At 46.1% G+C, this 21,097-nt stretch overlaps 1 protein-coding gene across 1 annotated transcript; it reads left to right on the forward strand.

Annotated features, from left to right (window-relative positions):
- Positions 1–1,827: 1,827 nt before the first annotated feature.
- LOC149271913 (protein mono-ADP-ribosyltransferase PARP10-like) lies at positions 1,828–13,768 on the forward strand. Its single transcript, XM_089507011.1, has 10 exons — positions 1,828–1,981; positions 2,537–2,776; positions 2,883–3,116; positions 3,251–3,324; positions 3,985–4,182; positions 4,308–4,520; positions 6,306–6,423; positions 8,030–9,078; positions 9,648–9,822; positions 13,425–13,768. Exons 1-10 carry the CDS (start codon positions 1,828–1,830, stop codon positions 13,766–13,768), a joined length of 2,799 nt encoding a protein of 932 aa, XP_089363137.1.
- Positions 13,769–21,097: the final 7,329 nt, after the last annotated feature.

Genomic DNA, 21,097 nt, shown 5'->3' on the forward strand with positions numbered 1-21,097 from the left:
CAAAATATATATATTTATATATACAGTATATTAATACAAAAATATATATCTATACAGTATATTAATACAAAAAATATATATATACATCTATATACAGTATATTAATACAAAAATATATATATGTATATACAGTATATTAATACAAAAATATAAATAGTATATTAATATGAAAAAAATATATATATTTATATACAGTATATTACAAAAATATATATCTATATACAGTATATACACTATATTAATAGATATATATCTATATACAGTATATTAATAGATAAATATATATACAGTATATTAATAGATAAATATATACACAGTATATTAATAGATATGTATACAGTATATTAATATACGGTATATATATATATTAGCAGATAAATATATATACAGTATATTAAATGTATATATAACGTATATTAGCAGATAAATATACAGTATATTAATAGATATGTATACAGTATATTCATATATATGTATATATATATGTGTATATATATATACAGTATATTAGCAGATATATATATACTGTATATATATATCTGCTAATATACTGTGTATATATATATATATATATATATATACAGTATATTAGCAGATATATATATATATATATATACAGTATATATATATATATATATCTGCTAATATACTGTATATATACAGTATATTAGCAGATATATATACAGTATATTAAATATATATACAATATATTAGCAGATAAATATATATATATACAGTATATTAAATATATATATACAGTATATTAGCAGATATATATATATACAGTATATTAAAAATATATATATATATATACCGTATATTAGCTGATAAATATAAATATACAGTATATTAAATATATATATATACAGTATATTAGCAGATATATATATATATACAGTATATTAAATATATATATACCGTATATTAGCAGATATATATATATATATATATATATACAGTATATTATATACTATTGAGCCGCCTGTCTCTATTGGAAGGCGAAGCTGGAGAAGGCGATTGATTGGCTGTGGCGAAGGACGCGGCTGCTCCTCTCCTCCCGCAGTTTGAAGACAAGCAGCTGCTTTCACTTTCTTTTCTCACACTTCATGTTTTCCTGGTTGTGGCAGCTCCTGCCCTCCTCTCCGCCTCCTCTCCACCTCCTCTCCACGGCCACCAGCTCCATAGCCCCGAAGACCCCGCCGGTGCGAGTCAAAGCTCACCTGAGAGGCTTCTGTGAGTCTGAAAAGGGGACCGGTCTGCAGGATAGAAATGATCAGGACGGGGGAGAGATAAAGAGATAGAGGGAGAGGAAAGAGACGGGGAGAGAGAGAGAAGAGAGACAGGGAGAGATAGAGGGAAAGAAGAGAGACGGGGAGAGATAAAGAGATAGAGGGAGAGGAGAGACGAGGGAGAGGAGAGAGACGGGGAGAGATAGAGGGAGAGGAGAGACGAGGGAGAGATAGAGGGAGAGGAGAGAGACGGGGAGAGATCGAGGGAGAGAAGAGAGATAGAGAGAGACAGGGGAGACAAGAGAGAGCCGATGACCAGCGACTGATTAAGGTTTGAGTCATTACAGCAGGAGAAACGGGGGCCGGATGGGGCCGAGTTTCTTTTTGGTGTGTGTTCTGTGACCTCAGCACCTCCATAACCCCCATACTCCCAGCCGTGGGGAGTCACGTACAGTAACATGCGTGGTGCGGATCTGTCTGCGAAGCCGCTGCCTTGGCGTGAAGGTTGCGCGTGCTTAGCGTGTGTTTAGTATGATCAGGCTTGGAGTGACATCCGTGGTGGGAACGAGTGACTTTGCCGGTTTTGTTATGTTCCAGCATGGCGGAGGTGGAAGTGAGTGGACTCACTGAGGAGCTGAACACAGATTTACTCATCCTTTATTTTGAGAGTAAACGTCACTCAGGAGGGGGACCGGTGGAGTCGTACACCAGGAATGGCTCTGAGGCTTTACTCACGTTCATAAATCCTGCTGGTAAGATTTCCTTCAGCAAGAGCGAGACCGCCATCCATAGCGCTCGCTCAGTGTCAGCCCTCCAGAGCGCTGCTCCCCATACACCTCTCCCTTGTCACGCTTCCTGGGCCTCCCTCGTGCGCCTTATACCCTAACGCTCACTTCCCCCGTCCTCCAGCTTTCACCCTCCGTCTTATCATTCAACATATACCTAGTATATCGTCTTGCTCTGCCGGTTCTCTATCCGACCCTTTGAATGTAGGGACTGGAAGGAGCGCTGCGGGAACCGCTGGTGCTATATCCAAAGTTAAGGACTCTGGAATGTCAGGGATTCCGATGTTTCCGATATTCTAGATTCCTCCTGGGAAGAAGCTCTCGGAGTATTCTCTACCCGCGCTTGTGATAAATAGAATTACTGAGTTGGAGGCTTTGGTGCTGGAGTCTGGGCAGAAGCTCGTCTGCCCCGTCATGGCGCTGAAATAGGGGTGAGAAGGAACATGGAATGCCCCGGGTTCTAGAGCTCGGAATCTGTGGCGACGCCATGCTGGTTTCACATCATGTGTTTCTCCTTTTTAGATGCAGAGAACGTGCTTTCCCAAGCAGAGTATCGCATTCAGGATCTCAGGGTGAAAGTTAGGAGGCCACCTCCATGGGACCGCCGAAAGGTGGCTTTTTGTGGCCTTACCCCAAGTACTGATGAGACGACGCTGAGGTTATATGTCGAGAACAAGAGCGAGCGGGAGGCGTTCAGTGCCGTGCGCTCTGCAGACAAGACCACGGCTCTCATTACCTTCCAGGAGCCACTGACCGACATGGGTAAATACGCCAACCAATCACAGTACACCCATTAACACCTGGAGACCTCTGTGACCTCTGACCCCAGCAAGCCTAAACACAGAGGGGTATTATTTCTCTTCCCCAGATTTTAAGTCATTGGTGCAGAGAGTTGATGCCCGCAAATTACTGGGGGCGTCCGTTTCTCTGCGACGTGTCCGCGTCTCCAGCGACATTCTGCTCGAGAACGTGGGACCCCAGTTGAGCCGTGAAATTCTGGAGCTGTATTTTGAGAACAGGCAGAGCGGGGGAGGCGTGCTGCGTTCACTTACCCTGCTCAGAGATGGAGCGGCGGCCATTGTATCCTTTGAGGATTGGGAAGGTGAGTGAGTGGGGGAGGCTGGGTACAGGGAAGGGTTCATTAGTGGCAGATTTCCCCGTCCTGGTGGTGAGAATCATTTTGAGGCCACATTTTGGGTTCCCATTTGTTCTTTGTGACATATTTTTGGGTTTCAGTGGCGGGAAACGTTCTGAAGAGATCCCATTCCCTGAAGAACTGCGCGCTTCAGCTCTCCGCTTACCACCCAGAGGTGCTGGGGCCACCGCAATCTCCCGGGGCCACTGCAACCACATCACAAAACACAAACCACAGGAGGGAGCATAGTGGGGTGCCTGGGGGAGAGGGGAGTGAGGAGCAAGGGAGGGAAGAGAGTAAGGTGAAAGGGAGGGAGGAGAGTGGGGTGGAAGGGAGGGAAGAGAGTGGGGTAAAAAAGAGGGATGAGAGTGCGGTGGAAGGGAGGGAAGAGAGTGAGGTGAAAGGGAGGGAAGAGAGTGCAGTGAAAGGGAGGAAAGAGAGTGCAGTGAAAGGGAGGGAAGAGAGTGCGCTTAAAGGGAGGGAAGAGAGTGCGGTGAAAAGGAGGGAAGAGAGTGAGGTAGAAGGGAGGGATGAGGCTGAGGTGAAAGGGAGGGAAGAGAGTGAGGTGGAAGGGAGGGATGAGAGTGGGGTGGAAGAGAGGGATGAGAGTGCGGTGAAAGGGAGGAATGAGAGTGCAGTGAAAGGAAGGGAAGAGAGTGAGGTGGAAGGGAGGGATGAGAGTGCAGTGAAAGGAAGGGAAGGGAGTGACTTGCATGAGGGAGAGGAGACAGGGGTACAAGGGAGGGAGGGGAATGGGTTGCAGTGGAGAGAGGAGAGTGGGGTCCAGGGGAGAGAGGATAGTTTTCTGCAGCCACCACTCACCTCTGCACCCCAGTGTACAGAACTCATACAGGCTGCCCAGGAGTCAGAGGTTACTGTGCAGGGACGCCCACCGGAGGATTACCTGGAGATAGAAGTCTTGATGAAGCCGGGTGAGCTGCGCTTCCTGCAGGAATATAACCACGAGCTGCTGGCTGCATTGGACCAGGCCACAGTTTTATCACTGGAGGGGGGTGGGAAGACAGGCTTCAAGGTAAGTGCCCCACACAGGCAGCAGCGCACCTTACGTTATCTGCTATACTGCTGTGCAATCTGCCCCGTGGCTCCTGCCCCAGCGTAGCTGATCCTCCATACCTGCCCATTCGTGGTCCATTTCAGGTGACGGGAGATGCAGTTTCCTGTTGGACGGCAGTTGAACTTCTCCATCACATTGTATCATCGATCACATCCCGCTGGGTCACCCTCCAGTACCCGTGGATAACACGGTTCTTGTTGGGAGAAGAAGGACAGAGGCTCCTCCGGGACACGGAGGCGGAATATGTCTGTGTCGTTGACACCTCGCAGCTCAGCTGGAGGGCCCTGGATTTCGAGGTAAATCTCCAAACATCTTCTGGGAGTCTGAGCTCGGGTAATAGCTCTTAATCACCACTGTGACCCCCTATAAAGAGAGCCATGCTGAATTCACCCCACCACTATCACTTTGTACCTGAGACCAAATGCAGCTCTCCTCCTCACCACTAGCTCCTGAGACCAAACGTAGCTCTCCTCCCCATCGCTAGTACCTGAGACCAAGCGTAGCTCTCCTCCCCACGGAGAGTGGGGCAGCTGCAGCTTAATGTTAGAAGAATGGGGGAGAGCGCAGCGGCTGCAGTTTAATGTTAGAAGAATGGGGGAGAGCGCGCCGGCTACAGTTTAATGTTAGAAGAATGGGGGAGAGTGCCGTGGATGCAGTTTAATTTTAGAAGAATGGGGGAGAGTGCGGCGGCTGCAGTTTAATGTTAGGAGAATGGGGGAGAACGCGACGGCTGGAGTTTAATGTTAGGAGAATGGGGGAGAACGTGACGGCTGGAGTTTAATGTTAGAAGAATGGGGGAGAGTGCCGTGGATGCAGTTTAATGTTAGAAGAATGGGGGAGAGCGTGGCAGCTGCGGTATATTGTTAGAATGGGGGAGAGTGGGGCAGCTGCAGTTTAATGTTAGAAGAATGGGGGAGAGGGCAGCGGCTGCAGTTTAATGTTAGGAGAATGGGGCAGAGTGCGGCGGCTGCAGTTTAATTTTAGAGGAATGGGGGAGAGTGTGGCAGCTGCAGTTTAATGTTAGCGGAATGGGGGAGAGGGCAGCGGCTGCAGTTTAATGTTAGGAGAATGGGGCAGAGTGCGGCGGCTGCAGTTTAATTTTAGAGGAATGGGGGAGAGTGCGGCAGCTGCAGTTCAGTGTTAGAAGAATGGGGGAGAGTGCGAAAGCTGCAGTTTAATGTTGGAAAATGGGGGAGAGCGCAGCGGCTGCAGTTTAATGCTAGAAGAATGGGGGAGAGCGCTGCGGCTGCAGTTTAATGTTAGGAGAATGGGGGAGAGTGCGGCGGCTGCAGTTTAATGTTAGCAGAATGGGGGAGAGCGCAGCAGCTGCAGTTTAATATTAGGGGAATGGGGGAGAGCGCGGCAGCTGCAGTTTAATGTTAGAAGAATGGGGGAGAGCGCGGCAGCTGCGGTATAATGTTAGAATGGGGGAGAGTGGGGCGGCTGCAGTTTAATGTTAGTAGAATGGGGCAGAGTGCGGCGGCTGCAGTTTAATGTTAGATGAATGGGGGAGAGCGCGGCGGCTGCAGTTTAATGTTAGTAGAATGGGGAGAGTGCGGCGGCTGCAGTTTAATGTTATAGTAATGGGAGAGAGCGCGGCGGCTGCAGTTTAATGTTAGGAGAATGGGGGAGAGCGCGGCAGCTGCAGTTTAATGTTAGAAGAATGGGGGAGAGTGCGGCGGCGGCTGCAGTTTAATGTTAGAAGAATGGGGGAGAGTGCGGCGGCGGGTGCAGTTTAATGTTAGGAGAATGGGGGAGAGCGCGGCGGCTGCAGTTTAATGTTAGAAGAATAGAGAGCGCAGCAGCTGAGGAGAGGGAAGGGCTGGGAGAGACAGTTGGGCAAGAGAGGAGAGATAATGGATGGGAGAAAGATATATAGTGACGGGAGGGAGACATTTAAATACATACAGGGATTTAATAAAGTACAGGAGGGAAGTTTATGTCAAAGGAGGAGAAAAGTTACAACAAGAGACCAGAATGGTGGTAGATAAACGGAAGAGCATCCAAGCAGAAGTGGTAGAGGCTAATGGGACAGGGATATGGCTCCTGAATCTCACCTCGTTGTTTCATCTTTTTAACAGCAGGATGTGGATCCGTGGATTGTAGCCCAGAAAGATCCAACAGAATTTTCTTCTACCCAGCAGCCCAGTTCTGAAGAGTTATTGGTCCCACCAAATGCCCTCCTCCCGGCAGATATTGGTGAGCCGTGCATCATCATGGGTACAGGGCACCGCGTGGAGATTTAAAAGGGCCATTCAGCTGGAGGGTCCCTTTAATGGTGTCTGTATACCATACATACAAATGATTATTATTATTATTATTATTAGATTATTATATATTAATATAATAATATATTACTACTACTACTAATGATATTATATTACTAATACTACTTCTAATAATAATATATTACTACTACTACTTCTAATAATAATATATTACTGCTACTAATAATAATATTAGTACTATTACTACTACTACTAATATACTAGTACTACTACTTCTAATAATAATATATCACTGCTACTAATAATATATGACTAATAATAATAATATTATATTACTAATACTACTTCTAATAATAATATATTACTACTAATAATAATAATATATTACTAATACTACTTCTAATAATAATATATTACTACTACTACTTCTAATAATAATATATTACTGCTACTAATAATAATATTACTACTACTACTACTAATATACTAGTACTACTACTTCTAATAATAATATATCACTGCTACTAATAATATATTACTAATAATAATAATATATTACTACTACTTCTAATAATAATATATTACTACTAATAATAATATATTACTACTACTAATATTAATAATATATTACTGCTACTAATAATAATATTACTACTACTACTAAAAATAATATACTACTACTTCTAATAATAATATATCACTGCTACTAATAATAATATATTACTACTACTAATAATATATTACTACTAATAATAATAATATATTACTGCTACTAATAATCATATATTACTACTAATAATAACAATATATAACTACTACTAATAATATACTACTACTACTTCTAATAATAATATATTACTACTAATAATAATATATTACTACTGCTAATAATAATAATAATATATTACTACTACCACGTCTAATAATAATATATTACTACTACTAATAATAATATATTACTACTACTACTTCTAATAATAATATATTACTACTACTACTACGTCTAATAATAATATATTTCTGCTACTAATAATAATAATATATTACTACTACTACTTCTAATAATAATATATTACTACTACTAATAATAATAATATATTACTACTACTACTGGGGCTATAAATAGAATAACATTAATATTTTAGAGCTTCTTGATCCAAGGAGTAATCCGATTTTCTTTTGGAGTCAAGAAGGAATTTTTTTCCCTGATGGCAGAATTGGAAGTAGCTTAATTTTTTTTTTGCCTTCTTTTGGATCAAGAATAGGAAGGTTGGGTAGGTACTACTACTACTAATAATAATATATTACTACTACTACATCACTACTACTACTAATAATATATTAAAACTACTACTACTAATATATTACTACTACTAATAATAATATATTACTCTCCTCATGCACCCTAAATGCAGGCGGGGGCTCGCCTCAGACACAGACCAGGTACTAGCGTTACCCAAGATACAAGCTATAAAAGTCACTGAAGTTTGTGGGGAAACGGAATCTATTAAACCATTCATGTCACTAAATGCTTTCTTTGCGATGATTCTTTTTTTCCCCCGTCTCTTTCCCAACAGACAACATCAAGACTTTAGTCTCTGTCCTGAAATGCTCAGAAAATGAGTCTGAAATCAACACCCAGGAACTCCTTGGACATGACGGACCGTCGATGTCTGAATTAAATATACCGTTAGGGGACACTATAGAGGACGCGGAGGATGAGCAGCTGGATCAAGTTTACAAGATATCTCAGAACGAGTATCAAGAAAAAGAACTGGATGAAGAAGCTCAGCTACTCTATATAATACAGAGGTCAATGGATACAAGGAACAGCAACGCCGAAGAGGAGAGAGAACTGCAGAGAGCACTGGAGATGTCTCTCCATGTAGACGCCACGGAAGAGCCAGACAAACCCTTGCAAAGGGCACTAGAGATGTCTCTCCAGCAGGACCTGGAGGAAAGCGATGAGACCTTGCAAAGGGCACTGGAGATGTCTCTCCAGCAGGACCTAGAGGAAAGCGATGAGACCTTGCAAAGGGCACTGGAGATGTCTCTCCAGCAGGACAGAGAGGAAAGCGATGAGACCTTGCAAAGGGCACTGGAGAGGTCTCTGAAAGACCAACAGACGCAGGACATTTGTGAGTTGAGCTTTCGTACAAAGAGGGGGCAAAGTGGCTCTTGCAAGGAACCGAGCAGAATAAAGGACAGCGTCCACCTCCGAGTGTTTGCTGGGGACGAGACGAACATGGTGGTGGCATGCACAGCATTACGCAAAGCAATAACAGGAGAACTGCGTACGGAGACCATCGAGGGAGTGCAGGATCCACACGGGAAACTTTCAGCACTAATCTCAGCCCTAGAAAGGAAGCATGGCGTCAAAATGACCATATGTGACGGACAAGTACGCGTAGAAGGGTTTTCACAGGCGCCCACCTTGTGCCGGCAGGAGATGACCGACATCTTGAGCTCAATGCCGGAGGCCAGCGTACCAGATGTGTTACCTGCGGGGACGCAGGGCGGCATAGAACTCACTCGCATTCCAGAATCCTCTAATGAGTATAATAACGTTGTCTGCTCGTTCTACAGCACTTTAGGGCAGATGGGAAAATGTATACAGGTTGAGGAGGTAAGTCTTGGCAACCCGGGGGGTCTCCACTCATCATGTTAAGACCCCACAACCCCACTGCACACCGCGAATAATGTGATAATCTGCAGTAAATGAGGAAAGGGCCAGGACAGGCCACATACCGGCCTGCGTTACTCTCGCGTGATCGGCCTCACGTAGAAAAGCAAGCAGGGGGACCGATTCCCAAAAATGTCACATGGAGAGTATTGTTTGTCCAGTGGAGGGGGTGCTAAATACCTCAACACATGCCTGAGAAGTAAGACACGCTGCGGTGAGACACCGGTCCGCTAATCACCCTTATGGTGCTCATTTATGGCAGTAACCGCAGTGGTGGCCAGTCCCAGCCGTGCTCCTCACACCCTCCGGTTTCTTGCTATGGTCCGTAGAAGTGTTTTCTCCTATATATCACTCCGGTGCATCAGTCCGAAGCCGTCTCCTTTTTCGGAGGCTCGATTTACCCCAAGACTCCACTAATCTGTGGGTTGAGACACCCTGCGGTTTCAGTTGGTGCCGTGGTACATAACTAAGCCACACCTGGGGCATTCACATCGTCTACTTTGTTCCTGTAGGTCCATCAGGTGAAGAACGCATTGCTTTATAACCAGTACCAGATAAAAAAGCAGAGCATGATGCGCCACAATCCACAAATGCCAGTGGAACGCGTCCTGTACCACGGAACAACGCAGGCTAGTGCCACGGAGATATGTCATCACGGCTTCAACCGCAGCTTCTGTGGCAAAAACGGTGAGAACTACAAATGGTGTCAGTAACCCCAAAACACCCTCATTGTTTATTGATTTATATAGCGCCATCATACTCCGCAGTGTTGTAGAATACATTATTGTTTATATATATCGCTATCATATTCTGCAGCGCTGTACAATGTGTGTTATTATTATTTATATATCACCATCATATTCTACAGTGCTGTACAATGTGTGTTATTATTTATATAGCGCCATCATACTCCGCAGCGCTGTACAATGTATGTTATTATTGATTTATATATCGCCATCATATTCCGCAGTGCTGTACGATGTGTGTTATTATTGATTTATATAGCACCATCATATTCTGCAGCACTGTACAATATGTGTTATTGTGGCAAGAATAAATTAGAAATAAAGGGATGAGGGCTCTGCTCCCAAGAGCTAACAGAATAATAAAGAAGCCCTCTGCAGTCTGTTACGTGACACACAGACACATAACTCCACGAAGGTCACTCCAGGGATCCTCACTTTACACACAAATAATATGAGTGGAGCAGTAGCGTACCTAGTGGGGGGCGGTCCGCACCGGGTGCCGCTCATCAGGGGGGTGCCAATTTGCCGGCACCCCTCCAGAGACGGACTTAAAATCACTCAAGGGAGCCGGAGCTCTGTTAAAGACCTCCGATACCGCTCCCTTGCGATCCGCACTGCAATAGCTGCTGTGCGCCAGGGTTTGTTGTCAGATCCCGGCGCACAACACTGAAGCCGCGCCCACCGCTGTCCGTGCCCTCTGACCCGGAAGAAGACAGAAGAACTGAAGAAGAGGAGCGAAGAGAAGGAAAAGGAGCTGTAAGGAGAAAAGAGGAAAGGTAGGAAATCATTAAGTGAGAGTGAGAGTGGATTGGTATATGTGTGGATTGGTATATATGTGTGGATTAGTGTATGTGTGGATTAGTATATGTGTGGATTAGTATATGTGTGGATTGGTATATGTGTGGATTGGTATATGTGTGGATTGGTATATGTGTGGATTGGTATATATGTATGGATTGGTATATATGTGTGGGTTAGTGTATGTGTGGGTTAGTGTATGTGTGGATTAGTATATGTGTGGATTGGTATAGGGCTGCAACTAACAATTATTTTAATAATCGATTAGTTGGCCGATTATTTTTTCGATTAATCGGATAAAAATTTTTAATTTTTTTTCCAATTTAAAATAATGTAATAAAAAACCTACAATTTACACTTTCATCTCTTTATCACAATGGCCTCTCTCTATTCACCTTCTTATTTTACTGACATAATAATAAAAGCTACAAGAACCCAAACACAGTGTTTCTCAAACTAGGTCTTAATACAAAGTTATTAGTAAATATTAATTCATATGTTAACTATTTTTCATATTTAATAAAAACTATGAGAAAAAAGCCGTTTAAATTTTTTTTATTTACCAAACTGCCCCTGGTTATGCACATCTGACCCCCAGCTTGCCACTCTGCCCCCATATATGCCTTATACCTCTTATATGCCAGTGATATGCAACTGAGCCCCCTGATATACCTTTTACCCCCAGATATGTTTTATGCCCCCCTGATATGCCTAATATCGATATGCCTTATACCCCCTATATGCCACTGAGCCCCCTGATATACCTTTTACCCCCAGATATGTTTTATGCCCCCCTGATATGCCTAATATCGATATGCCTTATACCCCCTATATGCCCTGAAATTCATAATACCCCCCATACACCACTATGACTCACCCATACACCACTCTGGCTCCTCCCCCTCCCATACACCACTCTGGCTCCTCCCCCTCCCATACACCACTCTGGCTCCTCCCTCTCCCATACACCACTCTGGCTCCTCCCCCTCCCATACACCACTCTGCCTCCTCCCCCCTCCCATACTCCACTCTGCCTCCTGTCAGCCACGGAGGTTCACAAGACACCAGGGAGCCGGGCAGAGTGCCGTATGGGAGGGGGAGGAGCCAGAGTGGTGTATGGGAGGGTGGCTCCCATACACCTCTCTGACTCCTCCCCCCTCCCATACACCGCTTTGCCTCTCTACCCGGCTCCGTTTCTGACAGGAACTTTCACTGCAGCTTCATAGAAGCCTCAGCGTAAGTGAAGGTGAGTTACGGAGGCTGTCTGTGCGATGCAGACCCCCACCGGCAGACAGAGAGGATGATCCTCTGTCAGCCGGTGGGGGTCTAAACGATGCGCACAGACAGCCTCCGTTACTGCCCTTCACTTACGCTGAGGCTTCTATGAAGTCAGTAACGGAGCCGGGTAGAGAGGCACTCTGCCACTCTGATGTATGGGAGGGGGGAGGAGTCAGAGGGGTGTATGGGAGGGGGAGAGAGACGGAAGTGAGAGACCGGCCGACAGTGAGGGGAATCCAGGTCCCCTGCAGCGTTGCGGGGGATCTGGATTCTAGTGTTATAATCCGATCTCTGTTTGAGGTCGGATTATAATTTTTATGATCGATAAAAATCGATTCGATTAATCGATAATGAAAATCGTTGACAACGATTTTCATTATCGATTATTATCGATTTTATCGATTAGTTGTTTCAGCCCTAGATTGGTATATGTGTGGATTGGTATATGTGTGGATTGGTGTATGTGTGGATTGGTAAATGTGTGAGAGTGATGGGTGTTATGCTGTACCATTTCCAATGAATTTTTCATTTTATAATTATGGTCTAAAGTACATCATAACTCCCATCACTCTATACTGTTCCATACAGTGGCAGAGCTGGGAGCCTTGCACCCCCACAGCAGGACTCCTGAAATGTAAGTGAACTTCAAAGAGGGAGAGGGTAGATAGTTAGGAGGGGGTAGATAGGGAGAAGGGAGTGAGAAGGGGTAGATAGGGCAATCATACTCCTATCATGCCAAGTCTGCGAGTATATCCTGGAATCTGGGTATGCCTGGGCATGATAGGAATCTGATTGCTGTTAACAATATATATATATATTAATATTGTTATTTAATTGTTTTGTCCTATTTTGGTGTGTAACTTACTTTAAATAAAAGTGTTAGATTTTTTTTTTATGGTGTGGGGGGGTCATATTCGGTTTCGGCCAGGTAAATGCTGCATTTTCGGTTTCAGTGATAGGGATTACGCTGTACCACCGTCAATGTGTGCCTCAGTATATAGTGATAGGTGTTATGCTGTACCACCGTCAATGTCTGCCTCAGTATATAGTGATAGGTGTTATGCTGTACCACCGTCAGTGTCTGCCTCAGTATATAATAATAACAGTAATGCTGTACCACCTTCAGTGTCTGCGCCGGTATATAACAGTAGAAGCTATGCAGTTTTAAAGTGTATATGGGGGGGGGGGGTGCCACATACAGGATCCGGCCCAGGTGCCAAATACTCTAGGTACGCCCCTGGAGTGGAGGAAGAGTCCTTCTGTCACTGTTCTGAGTGGGTGCTCATTTAGGAGAAAGCATTGGGAGAAGTGATTGATGAGGGGCCAGGAAGTCAGTGATTGTCGAGCCAGGCGAGTAGAAGTAGTCGGGTTTCTCTTCCTGAGGATGCCCTGAGTTGGTGGGAAACGCAAGGAAGGTGGTGATTAGAGAGGCCGTTTGACGATCTCATTCTGTTTCTTCTGTTCCAGCCGCTTTGTACGGGCAGGGAGTGTATTTCGCCGTTGATGCCGCGCTGTCTGCTCTGGATAAATACTCACTGCCCTCCAGCGACGGCAAGAAATTTGTGCTGGTGGCTGAAGTGCTGACGGGGCAATTCATTGTGGGAAAGCCACACATGCGGACACCCCCTTACCTACCAGACACAAGCATGGAGGCTCCTCAGCGATACGACAGCCTTGTGGACTGTCTCATCAAGCCGGCCATGTTTGTTATATTCAATGACACTCAGGCCTATCCGAAGTACCTGATCACCTGCTGCAAAGTAAGCCAAGGGAGTACTCTGAGGAAGCCCCTGGTGGCGAAACGCATCTGACATACCATCTGACAACGCATCTGACATGTGCCTAAGGACTACTACCGGAGCCAACGGCAGGACCCAGAGTATGTGGCAAGCAGAAGCTTCAAGAGACTGTGCCTTTACAAACGCTCTTATGTGAGGTCACGCTTTAAACCTATTAAACTAGAAGTGTCTCAGTTTTACCCCCGCCGGTCTGTTTTTGGAATCATTGCTCGCTGACCCCAGAGCTGAGCTATCCTGCCTTACCCTCTGTAAAGAGACCCGTCTGTGCTGAACCATACCAACAAAAAGTATAAGCGAGATAACCCCCCTTGTGATAAACGTCACTACCACAAACACCATTCATGTTCGACACGAACGTCACGCAGAACCACCAAACGCTGTATTAATTTATCAGTTTTTGGATTTTTGATGTATAAAGGCCACTGTTTATTTGCATTCCTTGCTCTCTCATCTGTTGAAGCCAAGGGAGGCCGGAGGGTATAAGGAGGCGGCTTTGGATAAAACGGTGAAAATGCCGCCAGGATGCAGTATGGGAAATGTGAAGTGACTGAAGACCAGTCACTAGGGTGACCCCATTGGCCATGTTTTCCAGGATATAATTTTTACATATTTCTGATGAGCACGGATAAAACCCACTGGTCAGTTATATATCCTCCATACAGCTTTTTATCTGGGCCGGTCAGCAATATGTAAAAATAATATACTGGAAAACATGATTTATGCCCTAAAATGGGAGTATGAAGTCCCGCCCCAGGGAGCTGTATAATGTATAGACGGTGAAGTGGACGTGGGGGAGGTGTGGCCTGAAAACAGCTTGTGGCATCTGACACATTGGAACTTTTAGTCATGTGTCCAGGAACCACGTACCTGGTCATAGGACCTTGCAGCCGGTGGGCTCTTTAACCCCTTCACTTCAAAGGCCCCGTAAAGCACAGTAGGCCAGGCCAGAGACGACAACTCTAAATAAGCCAGAGATCAGAAGGAGATGTGGCCGGGCAAGCCGGGTCAGAACCAGAAGGATGATATCAAAGCCAAATCAGAATCCAGGAGCCAAGTCAAAACAAGCCGGGTCCCAACCGGCAGAAACGGAGCCGAATCAGGAACCAAGGTGTTAGGGACCAGGAACCAGACGGACACAAAACGTAAAATGCAATCACCTTTATTGTAATGACAATAGTGAACAAAGCCAAATCGTGATCCAAAAGCATATACCAAAAGACAAGCCAGGGTCAGGAACCAAGACGGGTACTCAGACAAGCCGGGGTCAGGAATACAGAGATCAGCGAAGTCAGGAACAAGCCAGGAATCAGGAGCTGGGATGGACGTCAGAGAAAGCCAGGTCATACACAGGAATTCAGGAACACAGCAATAGCACTTGCAGCCGGAAACAACACAAGGGCCAGGAGGAAGTGAAGTTTAGCTGCTTAAATAGCCAAAAGGGGTTGGCTGTGGGCTGGACAATGGGCTGAGTCACAGGAGTGACAGGAGTGTAGCCATGGCAACCCAGCCAGGCTGTAAGCCTCCAGCAATGCAGCAGAAAAGCAGCTAGACCATAACACAAGGAGCGAAGTCAAAAAAAAGCTGGGTCACAGAGGGTTAAATAACATCAGATGCAAGCCGGGTCAGAAAGGGTTAAATAACATCAGATTCAGATACATGCACGCCTCTCATGCAAGCGATCCTGTGACTGCGCCATCACATTCCAGCATGAAGCTGCGCAGTCTGCGGGGCAGTGGGTTTGGTGCCCACTACCTCCGAAGACTTGCAGTGGGCAGAGGAGGTCTCCAGAGTGGCCAAGTCCTAACACTACGGAGCTGTGGCCTAACAGCTAGGGGCTGGCTCTCTGCTTTATCTATACATTATACCGGGGCTGACTCGCTGATTTATCTATACATTATACAGGGGCCGGCTCGCTGATTTATCCATACATTATACATGGGCCGGCTCGCTGATTTATCTATACATTATACAGGGGCCGGTCACTGATTTATCTATACATTATACAGGGGGCCGGCTCGCTGATTTATCTATACATTATACAGAGGGCTGGCTCGCTGATTTAACTATACATTATACAGGCATCTCACTGATTTAACTATACATTATACAGGGACCGGTCACTGATTTAACTATACATTATACAGGAGGCCGGCTTGCTGATTTATCTATAAATTATCCAAATATATAGTATTTAAAATAATAGACGAGCTTTCGGGAGTCCTCCCTTTATCAAGTCAAAAGCATTTCTGACCAAGCAAGTGAAAAACACAGTTTAAAACTGACCAGTACATGTTCTGATACAGGGTTAAAACAGGGGTTAAAACAACAAGGTAGAGAATTTGCAGACAAAAAACTAAGAGGGTCGTAAATAGTAAATAGTGGCATATACTGCACAGATAAGGCTAGGTGGGGAGCAGGGGTAAGCGTGTAGGAGAGAGAGAAGAGAGGGAAAAAAAAGCACAGGTTATAGGAAGTTTTGATAGTGTGCTAAGAAGCTCAAATCCACATTAAGTCCTCTGTTTTTACAATCATAAAAATGTATCATTTTGGCTTCAAATGTCTTTCTTTCTTGGCTTCAAATGTCTTTCTTTCTTGGGTGTTTTTGAAATGACCTCTCAGTGTTTTGATTTTAAGGTCATATATGGAGTGACCTGTTTGGGTGAAGTGGTGCCCAACTGGAGTGCAAAGGTTTTCTTCATCATGATGGTTGATGGAGTATCTGTGCAGATTCATCCTTTTATTGAGTTGCTGGCAGGTTTCACCGATGTAACACCCTATAGTACATTTGGTGCATTGAATCATGTATACAACATTTTGTGAAGTGCATAAGTATGATCCTTTAATATTGTATGTCTTGTTGTTGTGGGTGGCTGTGTTGCTGGTACAGATGTGTTGGCAAAGTTTGCATCTGGCTTTGTTGCATGGTTTGCTTCCATTATCTGTGTGTGTTGTTTCAGTATGTAGTTTGCTACTCACCAGCTTTTGTTTGAGATTAGCTGGTTGTCTGAAGGCCAAGATGGGGGGTTCAGGGAAAATTTCTTTTAACACCACATCCTCTGCTAGCATTGGCTGCAGATCCTTGATGATTTTTCGGATTTCTTCTAGGGCAGGATTGTATGTGGCTACTAGAGGTATGCGTGAGGATGTTTGTTTGTCTGTGTATTGCAACAGGTGTTCACGTGGTGTTTGTAGAGCAGAGTTAATTTTCTTTTTGATGATCCTAGGTTTGTATCCCTTTTGTTTGAGTGTCTCAGACAGTGGTTTTAGATGCATGTCTCTGTTATCAGTGTTGGAGCAGATGCGGTGGTACCTGGTGGCTTGGCTATGGATGATGCCTTGCTTTGTGTGGGATGGATGGAAGCGGGATTTGTGCAGGTAGTTGGCTCGGTCTGTGGGTTTTCTGTATAGGGATGTATGTAGTGTGTCCTTTTTTATTGTGACAGTTGTATCCAAGAAGTTTACACTTTCTGTGGAGAAGTCCATTTTGAGTTTGATAGATGGGTGAAATGTATTAAATGCGTTTTGGAACTCTCTGAGGTTTTCTTTTCCGTCCGTCCAGACAATGAAAATATCATCAATGTAGCGATAATATTTGTAGGGTTTGTGAAGTTCTGTTTCCAAGAATCGTTGTTCCAGGTCAGCCATAAATAGATTGGCATATTGTGGTGCCATTCTCGTGCCCATGGTTTGCAGATATATATTGTTGTTGAAACTGAAGTAGTTGTGTATGAGGATGAATTCTATGAGTTTAGTAATTGTTTGAGGACTGTATTTCTGGTTATGAGTATGTTCTGAGAGGAACAGAGAGCAGGCCTCAATTCCATCTACGTGTGGGATGTTGGTATATAGAGATTCCACATCCATGGTTACAAGTATAGAATTGGCAGGCAAGTTTGTAATTTGACTGAGTTTGTTAAGGAAGTCAGTGGTGTCTTGTATAAAGCTCCTAGTGTTTTTAACAAAGGGTTTTCAAATATTTTCCACTAAGCCTGAAATTGGTTCGGTTAGTGTGTCCATACCTGTTATTATAGGTCTGCCTGGGTTCCCTGGTTTGTGGATTTTCGGAAGCATGTAGAATGTCCCTATGTTGGGATTGGTAGGTATGAATGTTTCCAATCCTTTTTGCTGTTCCTCTGGGACAGATCTGATCAGCTTCCTCAGTTTGTTCTCTCTCTCCTACACACTTACCCCTGCTTCTTCTCTCTCTCTCCTACACGCTTACCCCTGCTCCCCCCCTAGCCTTATCTGTGCAGTATATGCCACCATTAACGACCCTTAGTTTTTTGTCTGCAAATTCTCTACCGTGTTGTTTTGACCCCTGTATCAGAACATGTACTGGTCCGTTTTAAACTGTGTTTTTCACTTGTTTGGTCAGAAATGCTTTTGACTTGATAAAGGGAGGACTCCCGAAAGCTCATCTATTATTTTAAATACTGTTAGTCCAATAAAAAAGGTATTACAAGATTCTGCAACATTCTGGTTTTTTGCATTCTTATACACTGGACTAATACGGCTACCCCAAACTACAACCTTATTGAGGAAACAATCACCACCACCCTCCAAGAGCCTTTCAAAAGGCTGGCGGTGAGTTATGACCAGCATGCGTCACACCCAGGGCCGGCCCTACAATGGAGCCGACTGGGGCAATTGCCCCAGGCGGCACTTCAGAAGGGGCGGCACTTTGCCGCCCCAAGCGTTTTTTTTTTTGAAGCGGAGGAGAGAGAGAGGGGCACCGAGTGGTTTTCGCCCCTCTCTCTCTCCTCTGCGGCGAGTTTCCCTGTTCGGTCTCTGTGCCGGCTTGTAATGCAGAGCGCCGGAAGTGGCGTGAATTTCCGGCGCTCAGCATTACAAGCCGGCACCGTGGCAGCACAGGGAGACTCGCCGCAGGACTGTTTAAGGGTAAGTACCGGTGGTGGTGGTAGATAATGCCGCCCCCCCCCCCCCGGCGGGGGGCGGCATTTTAAACTTCGCCCCAGGCGGCATTAAGTCTTCGGCCGGCCCTGGTCACACCATATGTAAAACGCAATATGCAGATCATATGTAAATTAATTATAACAGAAAACCACACCAATTTACAAAATTCTGCCATCAGAACCAATATTATTGGTCAGACAGGCAGGAGGAAATTGGGATCTAGAGAGCTCTGGCTCTCTCACTGTACTCCTAATCACGTACAGGGTGACTTAAACGTAAATCCAAGCAAAGGAACCAGATATTGCACCGCTATTTGTGTCCGCTGTCACCTGCTGGAAGTATGTAGTGCAATCCAGGGGTAAACCGTCTATAATCGGAAATACAGGCACCCCCAAGTCACAGAGGCTTCCATGACATATTCCTTCCCCAACGCTTGTTCCTCCCCACCAAGCTCTCTGTCGGTGGGGTGTGTCCCGGCCAGGTATGCGCATTGTGCCCACCTACAGCCGTATCGCGGGAATTTGTGTTCAGCAACATCCCCAGTGTACAGCCGTGTGAGGGTTTTGGGAACACACACATATCCCGTATACAGAATACAGGACCCCGGTATCCACTCAGGGGCCATATTTCATGTAAACAGGACCCCAGTATCCAGTCAGAGAGAAGTTTATATGTATACAGGACCCCAGTATCCACTCAGAGGGCATATTATATATATATACAGGACCCCAGTATCCACTCAGAGGGCAGATTATATGTATACAGGACCCCAGTATCCACTCAGAGGGCAGATTATATGTATGCAGACACCCGGTATCCAGTCAGGGGGCACATTATATTTACACAGGACCCCGGTATCCAGTCAGGGGACAGATTATATTTACACAGGACCCCGGTATCCAGTCAGGGGACAGATTATATGTATACAGACACCCGGTATCCAGTCAGGGGGCACATTATATTTACACAGGACCCCGGTATCCAGTCAGGGGACAGATTATATTTACACAGGACCCCGGTATACAGTCAGGGGACAGATTATATGTATACAGGGCCCGGTATGCAGTCAGGGGGCAGATTACATGTATACAGCACCCCAGTATCCTGTCGGGGGGCAGATTATATGTATACAACACCCCGGTATCCAGTCGGGGGTAAATAATCACTATATGAAGTGAACCCCAGTCAGATCATTCCCTGTCTGCGGAGGCTGAATCCCGTAGTTGGAACGCGCTCCTTCGTTCATAGTCTATTGGACCACACAGAAAGGGGGCGTGACCAGGTGGCGCGCATGTTCCCTTTGACAAGCACTGGTTACCAAGGCAACCGGGACAACAGCGCTGCTTCCGTTAGTGATTCCCGGCATCCCCAGCGGCGCCCCACAAGCACCTACCGGGAGCACAGAGCGACACCGCCAATATAGAGGTAACCGCACCGGCGACGGTGGGAGATGCGTGTAACGGGGGGGTAAAAGGGAGGAAAGATACAGGTAACTAACTGCACCGAGGGGGGGGGAGACGATACAGGTAACTGCACCGAGGTGGGGGAGAAAATACAGGTAACTGCACCGAGGGAGGGGGGAGAAGATACAGGTAACTGCACCGGGGGGGGGGGAGAAGATACAGGTAACTGCACCGGGGGGGGGGGAGAAGATACAGGTAACTGCACCGGGGGGGGGGGGGGAGAAGATACAGGTAACTGCACCGGGGGGGGGGGGGAGAAGATACAGGTAACTGCACCGGGGGGGGGGGGGGAGAAGATACAGGTAACTGCACCGGGGGGGGGGGGGAGGGAGAAGATACAGGTAACTGCACCGGGGGGGGGGGGGAGGGAGAAGATACAGGTAACTGCACCGGGGGGGGGGGGAGGGAGAAGATACAGGTAACTGCACCGGGGGGGGGGGGGAGGGAGAAGATACAGGTAACTGCACCGGGGGGGGGGGGAGGGAGAAGATACAGGTAACTGCACCGGGGGGGGGGGGGAGGGAGAAGATACAGGTAACTGCACCGGGGGGGGGGGGAGGGAGAAGATACAGGTAACTGCACCGGGGGGGGGGGGGAGGGAGAAGATACAGGTAACTGCACCGGGGGGGGGGGGGAGGGAGAAGATACAGGTAACTGCACCGGGGGGGGGGGGGAGGGAGAAGATACAGGTAACTGCACCGGGGGGGGGGGGGAGGGAGAAGATACAGGTAACTGCACCGGGGGGGGGGGGGGAGGGAGAAGATACAGGTAACTGCACCGGGGGGGGGGGGAGGGAGAAGATACAGGTAACTGCACCGGGGGGGGGGGGAGGGAGAAGATACAGGTAACTGCACCGGGGGGGGGGAGGGAGAAGATACAGGTAACTGCACCGGGGGGGGGGAGGGAGAAGATACAGGTAACTGCACCGGGGGGGGGGAGGGAGAAGATACAGGTAACTGCACCG

This window comes from Sceloporus occidentalis, unplaced genomic scaffold, assembly GCF_023333645.1.
Source record: "Sceloporus occidentalis isolate IW3139 unplaced genomic scaffold, rSceOcc1.0.p SCAF_450, whole genome shotgun sequence".
NCBI lineage: Eukaryota > Metazoa > Chordata > Lepidosauria > Squamata > Phrynosomatidae > Sceloporus > Sceloporus occidentalis.

Excerpts from the sequence above, each read along its gene's own strand:
- LOC149271913 (XM_089507011.1), top strand. The coding sequence starts at position 1,828 with ATGGCGGAGGTGGAAGTGAGTGGACTCACTGAGGAGCTGAACACAGAT. Across the intron at positions 1,982-2,536 it reads CACGTTCATAAATCCTGCTG|ATGCAGAGAACGTGCTTTCC; the intron begins GTAAGATTTCCT and ends TCTCCTTTTTAG. Across the intron at positions 3,117-3,250 it reads ATCCTTTGAGGATTGGGAAG|TGGCGGGAAACGTTCTGAAG; the intron begins GTGAGTGAGTGG and ends TTTGGGTTTCAG.